General features: G+C 35.7%; 2 protein-coding genes and 1 pseudogene across 2 annotated transcripts; all 3 read left to right on the forward strand.

The window, feature by feature from the left end:
• Window positions 1-852: 852 nt before the first annotated feature.
• Window positions 853-1,809, forward strand: LOC111149891 (olfactory receptor 4P4-like). Its single transcript, XM_022507189.1, has one exon. It carries the CDS (start codon window positions 853-855, stop codon window positions 1,807-1,809), a length of 957 nt encoding a protein of 318 aa, XP_022362897.1.
• A 7,422-nt stretch (window positions 1,810-9,231) lies between these two features.
• LOC111149892 lies at window positions 9,232-10,066 on the forward strand (annotated as a pseudogene).
• Window positions 10,067-13,720: 3,654 nt separating this feature from the next.
• On the forward strand, window positions 13,721-14,713 carry LOC111149894 (olfactory receptor 4P4-like). The gene is given in 1 exon segment (XM_022507190.1): window positions 13,721-14,713. A coding segment is annotated over 1 exon segment (993 nt).
• Window positions 14,714-17,128: the final 2,415 nt, after the last annotated feature.

A 17,128-nucleotide genomic window follows, 5' to 3' on the forward strand; every position in this document is an offset into this window, starting at 1 on the left:
TCCTGGGATCGAGCCCCGCATCAGACTCTCTGTTCAGCAGGGAGCCTGCTTCCTCCTCTCTCTCTCTGCCTGCCTCTCTGCCTACTTGTGATCTCTGTCTGTGAAATAAAATAAATAAAATCTTAAAAAAAAAATTCTCTTTAACACATGAAATGTAAATAGGAGAAATGAATGAAAGTGCTAATTTATTTCCACATTTTGGTCATGAATTGATATTCTTTATTTTGCTGTACACATTTTCACCATTCCTTGCTTTTTAAAAGAACAGCAATTCCATTGGTTTAGCATGCATGACCCATTGGCAACGTTTGGTCACATAACAAAAAAAGAGGGTGTTATGGTACTATATACAAATTAACCTTTAGCAGTTCAGACTGTACATTTGCATTTCCTGAGGAAATAATTCACAGAATTTGAACAGAAAATGTTAAAAATAGGAAATTTGTCCTTATGTATTAGCCACACACATTTAAGATATATACAAAAAAGAATTTTTGGACTCAGGAAAATTTTTTAAAAATTTTAGTTCTTATCAAAATAATATAACTGATAATAATGAATAGTTTTTAATTTTAAAAACTTCATTTAAATATTTAAAAATCTTTACCAGTAAAACTGAGTAACATAATCATTCCCATTATTCCAATTATAAAATTATTTCACAATACTTCTTCAGAATCAAAGACAATAAAACAAGAGAAAACAGTTAATTTAAGAAGTCGAGAATAATTAATATTAATATAATATTCATGTCAATCCACTCTTAGTAAATTTTATATCTATGTGTTCATACTATTAAGGTTTCACCAAATTTCTGTTTATTTCCTTCAGATACATACTCATTTGTGTGTAATGTACAGCAGACTCAAGTATACGGAGAAGCAGAGAAACATCTCAGAATTCATACTTCTAGGATTTTCGTATGACCAGAATATGCAAATATTTTGCTTTGTGCTCTTCTTATTCTGTTATGATACCCTGTTGGCAGGAAACTTCCTGATCCTTGTCTCCATTCGATGCAGTCCTCTTTTTCACCAACCCATGTACTACTTCCTCAGCCACTTATCTTCTATGGACATCTGCTATACTTCTACCGTCACTCCCAAATTCATTGGTGACCTCCTAGGGGGGACAAAAACCATCTCCTATGATAATTGCATGTTACAAGTCTTTGCCATGCATTTCTTTGGGAGTACTGAGGTTTTCATTCTCACAGTCATGGCCTTGGATCGCTACGTTGCCATCTGCAAACCTCTCCACTATGTGATTATCATGAACAGGACAAAGTGCTATCTCCTAGTCTTGGCTGCTTGGGCTGGTGGGGCTCTCCATTCTTTTCCTCAATTATTGATGGCAATCCAATTGCCGTTTTGTGGTCCTAATGAACTCGATCATTACTTTTGTGATATCTTCCCTCTGCTGAAAGTTGCCTGCACTGATACCTACATCACTGGTGTCCTTGTGGTTGCCAATTCAGGTATGGTCGCCTTAGTTACCTTTGTTGTCTTGTTTGTTTCTTATGTCATTATTTTGTTTAGTCTAAGACATCACTCAGCTGAGGGAAGACTCAAAGCCCTCTCCACTTGTGGGTCTCATATCACTGTGGTCATCTTATTTCTTGGGCCCTCAATCTTTGCCTACATTCGACCTCCAACCACTTTCCCTGAGGACAAAATATTTGCTCTATTTTACACCATTGTTGCTCCTATGTTCAATCCCTTAATCTACACACTGAGGAATACAGAGATGAAAAGTGCCATGAGGAAAGTTTTGTGTCAAACATTATTTTCAAAGGAAGTATGCAATTAACTTGAGCAACATATACCTAAGTAACTTTATTAAAAAAATGAGCTTGATGTGACTAAATGAGCTAAGAAATATTTGATTATCTTTATATTCAGTGTCTATCATGAGAGAAAGAGGAATTATAAAGAAATTTAAAGGGATAGCTTAATGAATCTAATTCCCACATACCAGAATTAATTGAAAACTTAGTTTTATGGAGTATTAAGGAAGTGTGATTAATGTCACGTATAGAAAAAACTGCCAAATCAAATAAAGCAACACTATTTGGCCAGTGAATTATAAAGCCAAAACAATTTTAATGATAATTCTATTAAAAATCCTGCACTTATATGCCAGTTCTCATAGTGATACACATTCTACACTAGTGACGAAGTTGAAATCTAAAATTAAAATAATGACTTTAAATCATCACATGTATCTTTATGATAGAACATTCATTTCTGGGGCACCTGGGTGGCTCAGTGGATTAAAGCCTCAGACTTTGGCTCAGGTCATGATCCCAGGGTCCTGGGATCCATCCCTGCATCGGGGGTGGGGGGGGTGTCTCTGCTCAGCAGGGAGCCTGCTTCCTCCTCTCTGTGCCTGCCTCTCTGCCTACATGTGATTTCTCTCTGTCAAATTAATAAATAAAATCTTAAATAAAAAAGAACATTCATTTCTGCTTCCTCTAGTGGCATTCAGAAATCAGCTGTACAATGAAGAAATCCGTATAAGAGAACCTGTTTTAAATCAGCTCCTGGTGATCAGTTCTCCTGAATTCATATTAAAAATAATACTAATACCTAGTTAAGACAGAGCAAGAGTCAATAATTCAGGATGCTAAAAACATAATTACTTGTTTTTTCACCATTGACCAGAATGTAAAACATTTTTCATAAAACCTAAGGGACTGAATAATTAATTGTAAATGTCAACAAATCCCTACCTACTTATAGTTGGTAAGTGGAAAGTTAATGGATCCAGAACTGAAGACTTTCTCTGCTATAAAGAGAGATAGAGGAGAAAAATAAATAAATAAAACCTAGCAAAAGACAGATTAAGATATGGTCAACCAACCAAAGCAAATTAAAGTACATTTTGCAAGCACATTTTGGCTGCATATAGATGTTTATAACTGCTTTATTTATAATTGTCAAACCTCAGAAACAACCAAGACCTCCCTCTACTGGTGAAGAGATAAATAAATTGTGATTTCTCTGGACAATGGAATATTATTCAGCGCTAAAAAGAAATGAGTTATCAAGCCACAAGATGATATGCAGGAAACTTAAATGTGTATTACTAAGCAAAAGAAGCCAATCTGAAAAGGCTACCTATTATGTGATTGCAACTATATGAATCCTGGAAAGGGTTAAACAATGGAGACCTTGACACCGTCAGTGTTTGCCAAGGGTCAGTGTGGAGGGTAGAATGAATAGAGCTCAGAGGATTTTTAGAGCAGGAAGCATGTCTGTATGTTAGTACAGTTGTGGATACATGTCATTATGCATATCAAAACTCATAAAATGTACTACACAAAGTATGAAGCCTAATGAAAAGAATATTTGGGGAGATAATCGTGTGTGAATGTAAGTTCCTTTGATAGTAACAAATGTATCACTCTGGTAGGGGAGGTTGTGTATGAGGACAGGGGAATTATGGGAAATCTTTGTACTTTGCTCAGTTTTGCTGTGAACCTAAAGCTGCTTTAAAAAGTAAAGTTTATTGATTAAAAATATACACTATGGCATGGAAGATATATCAAAGCTTGTAAGTGGAAGGAAAGAGACATCTGAAAAAGATTTTCTACAGGAAAAAAAAATGTAAGAAAGGCCTTTTTGCATGCTTGATTGGATTCGAAGAAAGGTTACTCAAGAAACACAGCAAATGTCATTACAGAGAAGATGTTAGATAGCAGGAATTTAATAAAAAGGAGATGGTAAAACAAGGAAAGTGTTTTAGAATATGTAAGCAAAATGCAAGAGTTGCAATCAGTCTGGAGGCACCGTCCAAACGGGTATAAAGAGCAGAAAAAAATAATGAGGATGGTGAAACTCACCAGAGCTGTTAGAGCAGGGAGGGAGTGCACAGATTGTCTCAGCAGTTACACACAAAGAAACAAAACTATTGCCAGATTAAACCTTTTCTCCTAAGCATTTCTTTAAAAGATTTTATTTATTTATTTGACAGACAGAGATCACAAGTAGGCAGAGAGTCAGGCAGAGAGAGAGGGGGAAGCAGGCTCCCCGCCGAGGAGGGAGCCCGATGCAGGGCTCAATCCTAGGACCCTGGAATCATGACCTGAGCTGAAGGCAGAGGCTTTAACCCAGGGAGCCACCCAGGCTCCCCCTCCTAAGCAGTTCTACCTGTTTCATTACTTAGCTGGATCAAAGAAAGCTATCTCTGAAAAGGAAGTAGAAATTCAGATATTTTAACAACAAATTCATTTTAAAGGCCTCTTTTAAATTGTTATCATTTGTTTTCATTATCAGGCTGTCTTCATAATGTAACTTTCTCTTTCAGAACATTATTAATAATCAAAATTATTATTTGCACACAATATTGACCTCGGGCTAATGACGTTTTCTGCCACAAATCTAGACACACATTCCAAGTTAATGAGACTTTAGCATTCTATAAAATCAACAACTTTCACAGAAATGACTTCGGACTTCTTACTGTGGCTTTCGTGTTTAGTAAGTTGAGAACATAGTCTTTTTCTTAATTGAGACAGAAATGATGTACGATGTTATATGTGTGATGATGTGTCTTGTATTTAACATAAGGTATTGAAAAACAGTCACTGTAATCAGTGTAGCTAACATCCGTCACCACACATAATTGCAAATTATTTTCTTGTGACAAGAACTTTTTGGATGCCAGACTTTCTCATTTTTATTGCACAAAATCCTGCCTGAGGATTTGAAGACATAGATTATAAAATTACTCCATATCAGAATCTAGGACACTTCTAAATATTTTAGTAGGGAAACCTAGCATATTTTGCTATTATTTGACACTTAAACTATTTCCAAAATATTTCCATTTTTGTGTTTATTGATGTGAAGATTTTGACAAGGGTTGCATGTTATAAGATAGAAAATATAAATGGAAAAGAAAAAGAGAAAAATATATCAACTTAAAAGTATTAAAGACTATCCTAAAAAGAGTCTGGAAGTTTTCCTTATGCTTCAATTTTTTGAAACAGTTTTGGGAGAATAGATAGTATTTCTTTCTTGAATGTTTGGTAGAATTCCCCAGGGAATCCTTCAGGTCCTGGGCTCTTGTTTTTTGGGAGGTTTTGATCACTGCTTCAATCTTGTTACTAGATATTGGTCTATTCAAGTTTTCGATTTCTTCCTGATTCAGTTTTGGAAGCTTATAAATTTCCAGGAATGCATCCATTTCATCTAGGTTGCTTAACTTATTGGCATATAACTGTTGATAGTAATTTCTGATGATTGTTTCTATTTCCTTGGTGTGAGTTGTGATCTCTCCCTTTCCATTCATAATTTTATTAATTTAGGTCCTCTCTCTTTTCTGTTGGTTTGGCCAGTGGTTTATCGATTTTATTGATTGTTTCAAAAAAACAGCTTCTAGTTTCATTGATGCGTTCTACTGTATCTCTAGTTTCTATCTCATTGATCTCTGCTCCAATCTTGATTATTTCCCTTCTTGTGTGTGGGGTTGCCTTAATTTGTTGTTGATTTTCCAGTTCTTTAAGGTGAAAAGAGAGCTGATGTATTCTGGATTTTTTTCATTTTTTTGAGTGAGGCTTGGATGACTATGTATTTCCCCCTTAGGACTGCCTTTGCCATATCCCTTAGGTTTTAGACTGATGTGTCTTCATTCTCATTAGTTTCCATGAATTGTTTAAGTTCTTCTTTGATTTCCTGGTTGATCCAAACATTTTTAAGCAGTATGATCTTTAGCTTCTAAGTGTTTGAATTATATATAGAGAGAGCTTCTATTCCTTTATGAACAGCATAATCCAAAAGATACACATAAGTTTATTCAACAATGCCAAAAATAAGTAATCACTTGAGTGCCTTTTGTAGAGAAGAAATTATTAGGCTAGTGATCAATGTTAAGAATCATGGTAAGATAACCAATTGATGACGACATTAATAGAGTTTCAGTTATAGATTTTATTTTATTTTTTTTTTAAAGATTTTATTTATTTATTTGACAGACAGAGATCACAAGTAGACAGAGAGGCAGGCAGAGAGAGAGAGGGAAGCAAGCTCCCTGCTGAGCAGAGAGCCCGATGCGGGACTCGATCCCAGGACCCTGAGATCATGACCTGAGCCGAAGGCAGTGGCTTAACCCACTGAGCCACCCAGGCGCCCCTCAGTTATAGATTTTAAATTGGAGTTTCCAATGATCACATTTGTTAAATCCCTCTTATGAATGTTCTTTCTTATTTCCTTTAATCCCCCATTGATTATGGGTGTGTGCACGCATGACAATCTGTGGTCCTAAAGGAATCACTCAGAAATGAAAGACTGTAAAAGAAAAATGACAGTTTTGAACCACACACATCACTGGCTATTTCACATTAGCTCATGTATTCCTCACTAAAAGTCTGAATTTTGGATTGATATCTTAGTTGTGAAATGAGAAACAGGAAGCCTAAAGAGATGAAGCCATTTGCTCAAGGATCACACTGGTCAGTTGATTTGAGATGCCTCAGCGTTTCTATCCCTTTCTGTGTTGCTGCTGTTTCAATCACTTGCTCAGTGGTTGCCTCAAGTTCTTTACCAATTGTGCCTTTAGTTTTTCCATGGGAGGGCTCCTCAGTATCACTGTATTGCTTAATGAGAGTAAGTCTCCTCAACTGACTTTTCCCTCTTCCCTTTTAGCTCTACTAACGACACTGATCATAGATCAACTTTCCTCTGAATATAGGCTGGGGTTTTGAGTTATTGGAGGTGAAATTCCAATGATGATGTGGAAAACAAGCAGCAATCCTGGTGAGGAACTGCATTTTTGTAAAACTGAACACAAATTATTTCAAGTGGTTTAGAATCAGCAAATTCTAGATTACATGTGTATATTAAATATTCTGTACCTCTTTACTTACATAAACACTCAAAGAGACAGAGGAGGTGTCAGTTAACCCATCATCTTGCATGTTCTTTTCTGTTCAGAGAAGGAATCAAAATAGTTTTTCCATACCGTCCTTCGTGACATCCTGAAGTTCTCTCCCATGAAAGACAGCCCCAGATTGAGGAAGAAACAGGATTTCTGTCTTTTAACATTAACAGCATGTTACTTTTCAATTCTGAGAAATTATTTAAATTCTATTAATATATTTCCTCTCTTTAGAATCAGAGATTTGCATTTGTCAAGTGATTCCACATGTATAATGTTCACATTCTACTTAGATAAAAGCTGCCTATAAATCAATTTGTTTTAGAAATTAGATATATCTAATAATTATTATTGTTTCTACCTCATTAACAAAGATTACTATCAGTTGCAATAAGTAGAAGATAGGTCAATGATCCTCACACTCCTAAAGCTTTTCAGTGCTCCTTATTTACAGTTAACTGCTGAACACTCTGTGACATAATTATTTTATTTTGTTATATAAAGGAGACTAGGGAGCCTTGTTAATGATCCTGAAATCAAAGCAACAAATCAGAAGGTTATAATTTTATGAGGTTATAATATTGTATAGTATTTTAAAACAGAATTGAGGGGCGTCTGGGTGGCTCAGTCAATTGGGCATCTGCCTTCAACTCAGGTCATGATCCCGGGGTCCAAGGATGGAGCCCTGCATTGGGCTCCCTGCTCAGAGGAAAACATGCTTCTCCCGATCCCTCTGCCTGCTGCTCTGACTACATGTGTCTCTATCTCTCTGTCAAATAAATAAATAAAAAATCTTTAAAAAAAAATAGAACTGATGTCTTTTGGTGCAGACCATTCTAAAACTGCCATAGGTGTTAACATATTGCCATCTAAACTCTTCTTGAAAACTTCAATAACATAAAATTTGTGAATCTCTATAGATGATGGTTACTAAATAATATTTAAAAAAAGGTATTTTGTATTATGTAAAGAGTATCCCTGGGCCCAGATATGTCTGTCACTTGAGATTCAGACTAAGGTAGAAAGTGTGCTAGTTTTTGCAAACCCACTAAAATCAGGTACTTCTTTCTTAGTGGATAAAATATCTCTTAGAAGTACTTTCTCTGTATCCTACACACATTTTGCACTGACTAAGTGATACCTTAACATATACATCAGAATGACACCTGGGTAGCTCAGTTGGTTAAGGAGCTGCCTTCAGCTCAGGTCATGATCTGAGGGTCCTGGGATCCAGTCCTTTTGGGTCCTTGTTCAGTGGGAAGCCTGCTTCTCCTCAGCCTGATGCTTCCTCTGCTCGTCCTCTCAGCCTGATAAATAAATAAATAAATAAATCTTAAAAAATGATGTATTAGATACAAAGATGCGAATTTCTGAATCTTTCATTTATTCACTTATGCAAAAAACTTCATAGAGTGCTTTCTCACCACAAGATTGTCTTCAAATTACTTTCAGTATCATCTCCTTTTTTTGGCACTTGATCTTTAGATTGTATCTAAAATATAAAATTTTCAACAAAAGCCGTGACATATGCATATTTCCAGTATGCTTAGGCAATTCAACAATCTTATGTTTCTTCTATAAATTGCTATCACAAGCATCAGACAGCATATATATTTTTAATTTTTTTAACTCATGAAATATAAAAATGGCAAATGAATAAGCTTCCTGAATATTATTTCAAGACTTAAGTCATTAATTGATATTCTTTCTTTTGATGTATTATTTTAACCAGTCTTTCCTTTTTAATGTCAGAGCAATTCCATTGGTTTAATGTGACCCATTGACAATGTCTGACCTGAAAGGAAAGTATAGTATGCTCTAACCCAAATTATAGTTCAGTAGTCCAAATAAATGTGCATTTCTTCAGGATTCATTCCCAGAAAATTAAGGGAACTTATTCAGATAATTTTAAAAGAAGGAAAGTAGATTTTACATGTAACTTATAAGAATTGGGAAATAAGGAAAAAATCTTTCCTTGTTTTAGACTAAATAATATAATCAACCATTCCTTAAATATATAATAGTAGTAAAATACATTTTAGAATAAATTTAAGTATTTTAAATAAGTACTAGTAATTTTGAGGATATATGTAATTATAAAGTTAAATCATGATAGATTTATAAAAGACAATAAAAAGCAGTTTAATTTAATAAATCAAGCATAATTATTCTTAACTCTATGTCAACGTGCATTTTAATAAATTTTATATTATTGTGTTCATACAGTTAATTTTCACCTAGAATTATGTTTTTTTTTTTCCTTTCAGAAATATAAGTTCTCTGGAAGCTTACACCAATGCCAAATATATGAAAAGCCAGAGAACTATCTCATAATACTTCTAGGACTTTTGTATGACCAGACATGCAAATATTTTCTTTGCACTCTTCTTAGTCTGTTATGTTGCCCCTTTGACAGGAAACCTTCTGATCCTTGTCGCCATTCACTGCAGTCCTCTTTTCAACAACCCATGTACTACTTCCTCATCTACATATCTTTTACAGACATTTGCTACACCTTAACGGTTACACCCAAGTTAATTGCAGACCTGCTAGTGGAAAGAAAAGCCATCTCCTATGGTAGTTGCATGTTATGGGTCTTAACAATGGACATTTAAGAGGCACTGAGATCTTCATTCTTACCACCATGACCTTTGATCACTATGCTGCCATGCACAAACCTCTCCACTATGTGATTATCATGAAAAGAACAAGGTGCCATCTCCTAGTCTTAGCTGCTTGGGCTGGTGGGGCCATCCATGCCTTTCCTCTGTTTTCTACTGCAATCAGTTCACCCTTCTGTGGTCCTAATGAAATTGATCACTACTATTGTGAAGTTTTTCCTTTGCTAAAGTTGGCCTGTGCTGGTACGTACATCACTGGTATTCCTGTGGGTGCTTTTTCAGGTATGATTTGCTTAGTAGCCTTCATCGTCTTATTTGTTTCTTAAGGGATACTATTGTTCATTTTAAGAAATCTCTCAGCTGAGGGAAGACACAAATCTCTCTCCATCTGTTAATCTCATATCACTGTGATCATCTTATTTTTAGAACTGCAATCTTTATTTACCTTAAACGACCTACTACTTTTCCTGAGGACAAAAAAAATTGCTCTATTTTAAACCATCATTGCTCCTATGTTCAATCCCCTAATCTATACTCCGAGAAATTCAGAGATGAAAAAAAAATGAGAAAGGTATGTTACCCACCATTATTTTCAAAGGAAACACATAGTTAATTTGAAGAAGTTTATTGGCTAAGCAAATCTTTCTCCCAGAAATTATTCTAGGAGAAGATGGAGAGAATAATAGATATTCACATTACATCAGTGCTAGAAGAATACAAAAGTATTGAATCATTCAGCTAATCACCCTCAAGAGATACATCAAGGGGTACCTAGGTGGCTCAGTCAGTTAAGCATCCAACTGTGAGTTTCAGCTTAGGTCATGCTATGTGGGTCCTGGGATCCAGCTGGAGTTGGGTTCTGTGCTCAGCAGGGAGTCTGCTTCAGGATTCTCTTTCTGCCTCTGACTCACCTTAGGCTATTCCCGTCCCTCTCAGATAAATCAATAAGCAAACAAACAAATATATAAATCTTCAAAAAAAGATATAAATCAAATAAACTTCAAGGCCATCAATATGATTACTATAATAATATGGGTGTTATTTTTCAAATTTTAATCACATACATGTTGGCTGATGTAAAATGCCTGTGAGAGGTTTCCTCTGAGGACATGCACATGCTTTAATTCATGTTACTCCCAACAATGTTTCCTGAAAGGTTCTTTGGATGAAAGATAAACAGGAGGGTCAGAGGTGCTCCATATCTGTTTGCTATTACATAGTAGAGATACAAAAAGTAAGAGCTACCACTTGAAGGATCACTTTGACATATATATTTCATATATATGTCATATATACATATGAAATATATATATTTCAGTTGTTTTCTGTTGACTTGTTGACATGTTGAAGAACCCAGGTGATTAAAGAACATCCTGCATGTTTAATCATGCATTTAAGCAGCATACCCACTTAGTTGCTGTAGATCTAGGAGAAGAGAAAGAATATGTTGAGCCATCACATTTTACCCATAACCAAGTGTCTATCACAGCAAAATCATGATTTATATATATATATATATATAATATTATATAAATTATATATATTATATAAATCATATATAATATTATAAATCATATATATTATGTAAATATATATAATATATAATATATTATATAAACCATATATAATATTATATAAACACACACACACACATATATATATATACCATATCCTATATATGAATATATAAGATAAAGAGAAAATAATTGTAATTTCCACAGTCTTCATTTTATGCAGAATTTGATCTCCTAATTTAAATTTTTAATTTCCTCTGTAATAATTGTGTTTGTAGATATTTTTAAGAGAAGGTATTCAGGAATATCTGGAGTGCAACTGATAAAAGTTTTATGCCTTCATTTGTATTTGGGAAAAGGCATCTAAGCACAATGAAAAAAAAGTATGAGCTTCCAAATCATATGGTATAAACTGGTGATTTAGATGTAGACCTCCCTCTTAGTACTTGTGCAACCTTGGATTCAAGATTTCTTATTTGCAAAACAAGGGCAATAATACAGTAGTCCTTTTTATCCATGTTTCAAGTTGCATGGTTTCACTTACCTGCTGTCAACCATGGTGCAGAAGAAGATGACTCCATTTGATATGCTGTGAGAAGGAAAATAGTAGCCTAAGGCTATTTCACGATGCCTACCTCATTCACCTCACTTCATCTCATCATGTAGGCATTTTATCTTCTCACATCATCATCAGAAGAAGGGTGAGTACAATAAGGGTGACTACACTGTGATATATTGAAAGAGAGAGGGGGAGAGAAAGAGCAAGAGCAAGGAAAAGGGAAAGAAAGGAAAGAGGCAAAGGGAGGTTCTATGGATTCCCCTCCCCCCCGGGGATTACCAACAGTAAGTTTATAAAAGCTGCTATACATCTTTTTCTATAAATTTGTATTTTCACAACTTATTTTTAAGCACTGTAGGTTGAGCAGCAATGGACTTAGTGGTAAGAGATGTTCAGGCTTGCACCAGTGTTCAGAACACACTCTAAACCAAGAGTTGCATTTCCTACAGTTTAGATTCTCTACTTTTTGTTCTCTGATTTTACTGAAAAGCTACCCTGGGATTTATATATGTCCTTTAACTGATCCTATTCTTCCACATAAAGTTTAGGCTTGGATCTTCTCAACTAATACATAAGGAAGTACTTTGCCAAGTTCTATGTTGAAACCAGAACAAATTTATACCAATGCCAATGTTTTTCCTTATCCTGAATGTATGTCTAGCATAAAATCTTCAACCCACCCCATATGGCAGAATACAAAGTCAATAGGTAAAACTGATTAATTGATGAAGAACATCCTGCTTTCTATTTTCTTATACAACTGTGTGTTCCTCTCCACACATTTTTGGGAGTACTCTTCTATGGACTTGACAAGTTAGAACCATAAGACCTTTCATTTATATTCTCCAATGAACTCCATTTTGCTCTCAGAACAAGACAAATGGATCTAGTATTTTTACTTCCACTTACCAACCAGGGAGGGAGGATGAGAGACAATGAATTTCTCAGTGTTAACAAGAAAAAGGTAACAAGACACAGGACCCTGGATGCTCCCCTTCATGAGCAGTAGATGAGAGATCTGTGCACCTCAAACACACTGTTCCCCTCTGGTACCATGAAATAATGAATTGACATTAATAGTCTTTTAGGAAAATCATGATTTTGCTGTGATAGACACTTGGTTATGGGTAAAATGTGATGGCTCAACATATTCTTTCTCTTCTCCTAGATCTACAGCATCTAAGTGGGTATGCTGCTTAAATGCATGATTAAACATGCAGGACGTTCTTTAATCACTCTGGGTTCTTCAACATGTCAATAGAAAACAACTGGCTCTCTGCAGTGTTTCTAACATTTTAAACAGCAACCTCTAAAATGTGTCTTCAGAATGATTTTGGAAAATGGAAGGCTTTTATATAAAAATAACACCATGTTCCTATATCCAGATGCCCAGATTGTGCCTCTGGTTTTCCATTTCCTGCCTCTCCTGATACTTGACAAAATCTGGTTGAAACTGAACCTTGATGAAACTACCAAGAAGGTGAGTCACTGAATTTGTGATCAACTAATTCAGTTTATTTATCTGCTATGATTAAGAATCTTGATTGTGATTTTATATCTTGAATAAATATTTACTTCTCCTGAATGTATAGAATATGGTGTTGGAATGGGGCTTTGTAAGTGATTATTGGTAGCATATGGAAGGGAGGAGAATTGCTTAGGTTTATCTGAGTATTAATGGCAGAGACAGGAGGTGGAAAACAGATCAAAGTCTTTTTGGTCAATGGATAATGTGGCATAACTCTCAAGAGCACAGAATTTGGCATTTGATACAGGTTCATATCTTAGGTTACTGTTTACTATCTGAATGAATAGATGTTATTGTCGGAACCCATCCAGTTGTTTTCCCCAATATATAAATAAGTATCAGCAGAGTCACTCTTGGGTTATTATGAGTTAAAAGCTGGCAATATGTTCATAAAAATTCCCAGGATTTAGTATGCTCTCACTAAACATCATTTGAATAATGATATCTGTCTTACACCAGAAAGACTGTAAACATTAAGTGCAAAAATTCCTCTGTGATCTCCATATTTTTTCATATAAAAATACTCCAAATATTTAAAGTACTACTAAAAATGTCATATGTTCCATATCGTTTCAGGTGAATTAAATTTCTGTTGTGTCTCTGGACTCACCTCAACCTCATGGAAAATCAGAACAATGTCACAGAATTTGTTTTCATGGGACTATGGGGAAATAAGCAACTAGAACTACTCTTCTTTCTCTTGTTCCTGCTCTGCTACCTGGCTGTCTTAATGGGAAACTTCATCATCTTACTCACCATCACCTGCAGCCATCTAATTGAACAACCAATGTACTAATTTCTCTGTCACCTTTCCCTCATGGATCTCTGCTACACCTCAACTGTGGTCGCCAGGCTAATCAGGGACTTAGGCACAGCAAGAAAAAACATTTCCTATAACAACTGTATGGCCCAGCTCTTCACTGCCCACTTGCTGGCGGGTGTGGAGATACTCATCTTGGTGTCCATGGCTTTAGACCGCTACGTTGCCATTGTCAAGCCCCTGCACTACATGGTCCTCATGAACCGGCGGAGGTGTAACATGTTGGTCTTCATGGTTTGGGGTCTGGGGTTTTGGCACTCTGTTGCTCTATTGCTCATGGTACTCAGCTTACCTTTCTGTGGTCCTAATCAGATCGATCACTACATATGTGATGTGAAGCCTCTTTTGAAACTGGTCTGCAAAGACATTCATGTTGTTAGTATCTTAGTGATTGCAAATTCAGGAATGGTGGTGGTTGTCATTTTTCTTGTCCTGGTGGCTTCTTATATTGTCATATTATGGAATCTTAGGACATACTCCTCCATAGGGAGACGCAAAGTTCTCTCCACCTGCAGCTCTCACATAATGGTGGTGGTTTTATTCTCTGTGCCCTGTATCTATACTTATGTTCTACCTGCTGGGAGTGAGAACAAGGATAAGGAAGTCTCTGTGTTTTACACTGTGATTGCCCCCATGCTGAATCCTCTCATCTATACCCTGAGAAACATGGAGATGAAAATCGCCATGGGGAAGGTGTGGTCTAAAATGGCACATTCAGAATTCAAGTCAAGAGGCTTATTTTTATTGTGCTTTCATTCAATCCGTTGTCCCCAGACCATTGACCACTTGTGATGTTATAAAAGCATATAAGCTCTCTTTGCAGAGCTGGACTAAAGAGTCTCTGAAGTAGTATGAGCCAAAGAAGCAAGTCATTCTAATTCAGATTGCAATCCACACTTTAAAGAGTCCAATTAGTTCCAGGTGTGAGCACTTGGATTTGAGGAAATCAAGAAATACCCTTCCACAGCTCATCTCTGATCAAATCAATTGTCTCTCAAAAAAATCTATGTGGATCCATGTTTTCCTTGGAACAAAATCCAACCTTCTCATTTGTTTATCATAAATGACCCCAAATTGGTTCAGGGTTCAGCTCTAACTGGTACTATCAGAGGTCAACACACTGGAAGAAAGTATGGTGTTACAATGACGGGCTGTGGGGTAAAGGAGAGCTGGGTGACATAGTGACTCTAAGTTTTTATCTCTGGGTTTTGGCAATTTGATTTATTAATGTGTGTTTCTATGAAATGGGGTGATATTATAGCTCATGAAGATATACTATCACTTGGACAAACACATGTGAAATTTTAAAACAGCATAAGGCACATTGAAAAGCCAAGTTATGCGGCACCTGGGTCTCTGCCTATTTGTGATCTCTGTCAAATAAAAAAATAAAATCTTAAAAAAATAAAAAGAAAAAAAAAAGAAAAGCCAAGTTAAAAAGTTAAAAAAAGAAAGCCTCTTTCCCTGTCTTTCCTCCTGTGTGTCCCATTTCCTGGATACTTTTTTTAAAAATTAATTAATTTATTTGACAGACAGAGTTCACCAGCAGGCAGAAAGGCAGGCGGAGAGAGAGGAGGAAGCAGGCTCCCCGTCAAGCAGAGAACCTGATGTGGGGCTCAATCCCAGGATCCCAAGATCACGACCTGAGCCGAAGTCAGGGGCCCAACCCACTGAGCAACCCAGGCGCCCCTCCCGGATACTTTCATCCAGCTACACTGGGTCCATCTACATTCTCCAAACACACTCTACAATCTATCAGCTTAATGGTTATATAACAGCTATCTCCTCTGCTTAGGATTCCCCACACCATGCTTGAGGGTCCATGTCTTAACTATAATTCACACTGCTCATGTTTTCCTATTCAGGAAGACTTGGCAGATCCAACAGACTAGAAGTCATTCTGATTCCTGCCCTGTTCTTTTGTTGCTATTCAGCAGTATGTTTTCTCCACTTGAAATAATCCTATATCCTACCTAAGTGCTTCTTCTTGTGAACTGTGCTTTCACTAGTTTGTCTGAGAAGGAGGAGTATGTGGTATATCTTTATTTTTCTTTTTATCTTTCTTTTTTTTCTATCAATAAACTGAGGACAAATTAAGATGTAAACAAATAGTAGCTGAATTAAATTCTATGATAATACTTTATTTTTTATGTGACTATATGCATTGTTCTTACATATCTAGAATTTGTCCTTGTGTCATGATCATGCATTAACCGTAAGATAAGTGATGTCAAAAGGCTAAGAATTTATCATATAATCCCATGTGCCTATAAAGGATATAATGAAATTAGCAGACCACCAGATGCTTAGAATAGTTTTATTTTTATTTTTTTCTGCATTAAGGCGGCACTACTCTCTCAGTTATTGGTTACCTCTTTGTCCATTGATCATGTAACCTAATCTCAGCTCTGTGCTTCCAATCATTTCCAGTTTCTCTCTGCCCAGAATTTGTCTTTTCTCAGCAGAATGATTACATTGCTTCCACACAAACTTAGCTTGATTCAGTTACTTCTTCCCCAGAGTCAAGGCAAAAATCAAAGATATTATAAATCATGGAGGTGGTAGGTATTATCTTAGTGTCTGGCACCAGTTTTTTGATGTTTCAAATCTTAGGAACTTTTACATATATAACTAATATTTTCTTTTTTCCTACTAGACCCATGAAAGCCTCCAGAATATGATAGGAAAATATTTTGTCTGTCCTATAGGAAATTGGCTTTGACAGCTTATTCATCTCTCTGTTTGATGGCTTAATGTAGACTTTGGCAAAAGTGTTTTGGAATTTTTTTTTTTAAGTATACAAATGCCATGTGCCTCTGTGTGTGTGTGTGTGTGTGTGTGTGTGTGTAATGACTGTGCCTGTCCATGTGTTGTTTTGGGACTCTTGGGGCTCTTGGAATATTTTAGCACAGGTCAGGGAAATTTTTATCCCATTAGAAAGAAAGCTTTGCAACAAAATTTAAGTATATGTAAGTATATAAATATATGTGTATATATATAAATATGTGTGTGTGTGTGTGTATATATATATATATATTTATACACATATATATTTTTTCTATTCTTTTTCCAAGGGTCCAAAGGTTTTATTGGCAAAAAATGGATGACATTGTATTTAAAGCTGACAAATAAAATATAACAAATTAAATCACTTATCAATTTATTAATATATTCCATTCACCTACATAGGAATTTACTGCTTATTTA

Source organism: Enhydra lutris, unplaced genomic scaffold (genome assembly GCF_002288905.1).
Source record: "Enhydra lutris kenyoni isolate GAN:26980312 unplaced genomic scaffold, ASM228890v2 scaffoldscaffold22, whole genome shotgun sequence".
Classification (NCBI taxonomy): Eukaryota; Metazoa; Chordata; class Mammalia; order Carnivora; family Mustelidae; genus Enhydra; species Enhydra lutris.

Excerpts from the sequence above, each read along its gene's own strand:
- LOC111149891 (XM_022507189.1), top strand. The coding sequence starts at position 853 with ATGTACAGCAGACTCAAGTATACGGAGAAGCAGAGAAACATCTCAGAA.